Consider the following 2008-nt stretch of genomic DNA (forward strand, 5'->3'; position numbering starts at 1 on the left):
AAGTGTTTTCATTAGCATTCATTCCTTCATCACAGGTCTCCAGGCCTTCTCTGCTCTGAGACAATTTTAGTGTCATTTCTTATAGGTCTATGAGTTGCAATACCCTCTATTATTCCCCCCCCCCCAGAGACCAGTAGTCTGTCCCTCCGTGTAGAATTTTTATTTTAAATATATATTTTTTTATTTGAAAATCTGGAAAATTGAGTTAAACCCCTGAATTGATATTTTGGGAAGAAATTGATGCCATCCAGAATGTTGCTGAATGTCTTTATATGTCTTAACATTGATAAAAATGGAAAAAGGAACAGATACTACACTTGACCAGAGCTTATGTTATCGAAATGCCCTTGAATAGACCATTGCTTGAAGAGAGACAAGGTAATATATTTGATAAGACTCATATTTTATTACCTGACTCACCTCTCTAGAGAAGGTCCAGACCCCAGAAAAAAAAATATTTTTATCAAATCAATTTCTGTTGGTGAGACAAGCTTTCTAGTTCTCAAAGGTTGAGAAAATGTTCTTGGACTGTCACAACCAAATATAAAAATGGAACATATTGCTGAAGCTGATTAATAGTCATACAGGGGGAAAATATAATTAAAAACTGCTGAAAAACAGCATAATCCTTTAAAAATGCTGATTTATTTCTCCAATTAACTCATTACCAGGCCCCTTTACTCAAGTGAAGAGTAAATTCACTTACTTACTGTGCATGTAAATTCCATCTCTCATGCCCTGAGATCAGTTAGGTTTGTGATTTGCCAGGATGTTACAAATTAGCAGAACCTAACACCGGGGAAAGACTACTACAGAAGTTACAGACTCACTAGGTACGTCTGCAAGTTAGATGTTTAACACCGTGTTTGTGAAAGTGACCAAGGCTCTCTTATAGATTAAGTAGGTGGCTCTTAAAAGAGCCGTTGTGTTGTTTTTTAGAGAAAGACCAGTTACTTGGAGCTGGTGTACTTAGTCACCGCCTTGGTGCCCTCGGACACGGCGTGTTTGGCCAGCTCCCCGGGCAGCAGCAGGCGCACGGCGGTCTGGATCTCCCGGGAGGTGATGGTGGAGCGCTTGTTGTAATGCGCCAGGCGAGACGCCTCCCCAGCGATGCGCTCGAAGATGTCATTGACGAAGGAGTTCATGATGCCCATGGCCTTCGAAGAGATGCCGGTGTCGGGGTGAACCTGCTTCAGCACCTTGTAGACATAAATGGAGTAACTCTCCTTGCGGGTCTTGCGGCGCTTTTTATCCCCCTTCTTCTGGGTCTTGGTCACCGCTTTCTTGGAGCCCTTCTTGGGAGCAGGCGCGGACTTGGCTGGATCAGGCATACTGACTTCAAAGCAGATCACTTGATAAAACACCGATAGGACAAGCTGAATGATAAGCCGCCAGTGTAGGCGAGCCTTTATTTATAGCGCCCCTATGCAAATGAGGGTAGCCTATATACTACCTTCCTATTGGATCCTAAATAATAAGTTACCTTTCTCTCTTACAAACTTGTAGGCAAATAAAGTGCCGCTCCAAGTCTCGCGTTCCTATTGGATACCACAACAGAGTCTACATTCCGATTGGTCAGGTTGAGAGGTCGGCTTCCCATTGGTTCTCTCAGGAGCTTTTTCGCTTGGCCAATCACCAGTTTCTGGCCTGGTCGCTACGAGGGCATAAAAGGCAAAGAACGCGCTTTGTCCCCTCTCACTTCTATTTTGTGTGAGCAGTGTTCGTTTCTTCTCTAAAGCGTTTCATAATGTCCGGCCGCGGAAAGCAGGGAGGTAAAGCTCGGGCTAAGGCCAAGTCTCGCTCTTCTCGTGCTGGGCTGCAGTTCCCTGTGGGCCGTGTGCACCGGCTGCTGCGCAAGGGGAACTACGCGGAGCGAGTGGGAGCCGGCGCTCCCGTTTACATGGCTGCGGTGCTGGAGTACCTCACGGCGGAGATCTTGGAGCTGGCTGGCAACGCCGCCCGGGACAACAAGAAAACCCGCATCATCCCCCGGCACTTGCAGCTGGCC

General features: G+C 46.2%; 2 protein-coding genes across 2 annotated transcripts; one reads left to right on the top strand and one right to left on the bottom strand.

Moving 5' to 3' along the window:
- Positions 1-950: 950 nt before the first annotated feature.
- On the bottom strand, positions 951-1358 carry LOC113408760 (histone H2B 8-like). Its single transcript, XM_026662159.2, has one exon. It carries the CDS (start codon positions 1329-1331, stop codon positions 951-953), a length of 381 nt encoding a protein of 126 aa, XP_026517944.1. The 5' UTR covers positions 1332-1358.
- Positions 1359-1747: 389 nt separating this feature from the next.
- Positions 1748-2005, top strand: LOC113408759 (histone H2A type 2-C-like; the record flags this gene model as incomplete). Its single annotated transcript, XM_026662158.2, has 1 exon — positions 1748-2005. A coding segment is annotated over exon 1 (258 nt), but the record flags the coding sequence as incomplete, so codon positions are not given.
- Between the last annotated feature and the right edge of the window lie 3 nt (positions 2006-2008).

Source organism: Terrapene carolina, unplaced genomic scaffold (assembly GCF_002925995.2).
Source record: "Terrapene carolina triunguis isolate 2854851 unplaced genomic scaffold, T_m_triunguis-2.0 Scaffold23667, whole genome shotgun sequence".
NCBI classification, from domain to species: Eukaryota; Metazoa; Chordata; order Testudines; family Emydidae; genus Terrapene; species Terrapene triunguis.